The sequence below is a fragment of the Anarrhichthys ocellatus genome, unplaced genomic scaffold (genome assembly GCF_004355925.1).
Source record: "Anarrhichthys ocellatus isolate YVR2014 unplaced genomic scaffold, GSC_Weel_1.0 scaffold10, whole genome shotgun sequence".
Classification (NCBI taxonomy): Eukaryota; Metazoa; Chordata; class Actinopteri; order Perciformes; family Anarhichadidae; genus Anarrhichthys; species Anarrhichthys ocellatus.
Window position 1 is genome coordinate 10,851,140 of NW_022280040.1, and position 1,817 is coordinate 10,852,956.

At 40.7% G+C, this 1,817-nt stretch overlaps 1 protein-coding gene across 1 annotated transcript in view; it reads right to left on the bottom strand.

Annotated features, from left to right (window-relative positions):
• The window catches only part of LOC116385116 (phospholipase D1-like), a 26,337-nt gene that overhangs the window by 6,213 nt on the left and 18,307 nt on the right, over positions 1-1,817 (bottom strand). The window contains exons 12-14 of the mRNA XM_031850319.1: positions 1,642-1,752; positions 1,281-1,369; positions 50-163 (exon numbers count right to left, since the gene is read on the bottom strand). Coding sequence (XP_031706179.1) covers positions 50-163; positions 1,281-1,369; positions 1,642-1,752 — 314 coding nt within the window. The remainder of the gene's footprint in view (positions 1-49; positions 164-1,280; positions 1,370-1,641; positions 1,753-1,817) is intronic.

Sequence of the window (1,817 nt, forward strand, 5' to 3'; positions counted from 1 at the left end):
CACACACACACACACACACACACACACACACACACACACACACACACACCTGTAGTTGAAGTGCATGACGGCCTGGATGGCGCTGCCTCCTCCGGTGTTGATGTCTCCTTCGAAGCCCGGCAGCAGAGGCGTCACCACGTACACTCGGTACTTTTTACCCTCCCTGAAAACGTTTGAAATGACACGGAGAAAGAGAAGGATGATATCTCACCGCCGAATGATTCACAAAGATAAGAACACCAGAGGACGATGGAGGATCGATAGCTCAACAGATTCATTATTATAATTAATAACTACGTTCAAACAGTGTTAGTGAGGCTGGGTCACAAAGGTAACACTGGAACATTCCTCAGGTGGTGAACAAACACCATCTAATGCTGTCCAAATTATTAGAGCATATATGGAGGTTTTTCAAACACGGAAAACTCGACAATATCACTGTTTCTGTCAATGGAGTCTGGTGGCTTTGAGGAGGGAATAACGTCCGTTTCTTTTCACATCTAACTCTGAATTTATGATATATTCTGACTGAACCACAGCTGGTGATTGTTGGAACAGTGGAAAGACTCACAAAGTAATTGTGAGGTTTATTTTGTTTGTTGAAGTTTGTTTGAAATGATTGTTTCACGACGATCATGGAGGTAAGATGACGTTTTCCGTCAATGGAGTCTGGTGACTTTGAGGAGGCAAATATTACGACTTGGCTCAAATGTGAAATGTGTTCATTAATGTAACTGGTAATGTGTATTTTTTGGCTATTTTTTAACGATTAAAAAAGACATTTATACTGTTAGTTAATCAGTATTTTGAACGGTTCATACGTGAATACATGTTTTGCAGTTTGAATAAAGACATTTTCGTGACACTTGCAAGTGATAAATAATCGTCTTATGATTTTACAGACTAGATCCTTCACTGAGATCTTCACTTTACTTAAAAATACGACTAAAGTTTGTCTCGACTTTCTATCTGTGAAGCTAAAACTGTGAAAGTGTATTTATTCTGTCTCTGATCTCGACTGCTTCGTGAGGCACGTTGGGAACTTTATGAGACGGAACACTTCAGTTGATCCGAGCAGAGCATGAAATCATAACAACATTTTAAATAACCGTCAGTTTAACAGTTTTACAGCCAAAGAGACGAGAAAAAGCACCTCGAGAATTCATTCAGACGCCCGAGAAACACGAGGAAGTTTGTGTCGGCGCTTAATGTTGCATTTATGTCATCTTAGTGTTTGTACGCTGAAGAAATCAGGTCGTGTGTGTGTGTGTGTGTTTTACTTGTATGCTCTGATGATGCGCTCGGCTATCGCGTCTCCTATCTTGTTGAAAACGTTTTTGTTGTCTGCACAGCTGATGAAGAACTGATTCTGAAACACAAACACACGTCTGTTGATCAACAAAGAACTTTGATTTAAATTTAATTATGAAAATAAAGAAAAACTTAATTCTTCCATTGCTTCAGTAAAAACTAAGAAATTCAGTTTATACTTCCGTCCTTCAAAGAGACGTTTAGTTACATTACAGACATTTAGAGACTCTACAGGTGAACACATGAACTCAGATATCATCATGAAACTTCACCACTTCATCACTCACACCAAGATCATTATTATTAAGACACGTGGATACATGAGAGTACCTCGATGTAAACGAAGTGCTGGCTGTTCTGGATGACGTGGACGTAGGCGTTGTGGATCGACTCCTCGTGGTATTTGATGCCGGCGGACCAATCGCACGCCGAGCGAAGGATCTGAAGGACGCGAGGAGGGAGAGAGAGAGAGAGAGAGAGAGAGAGAGAGAGAGAGAGAGAGAGAG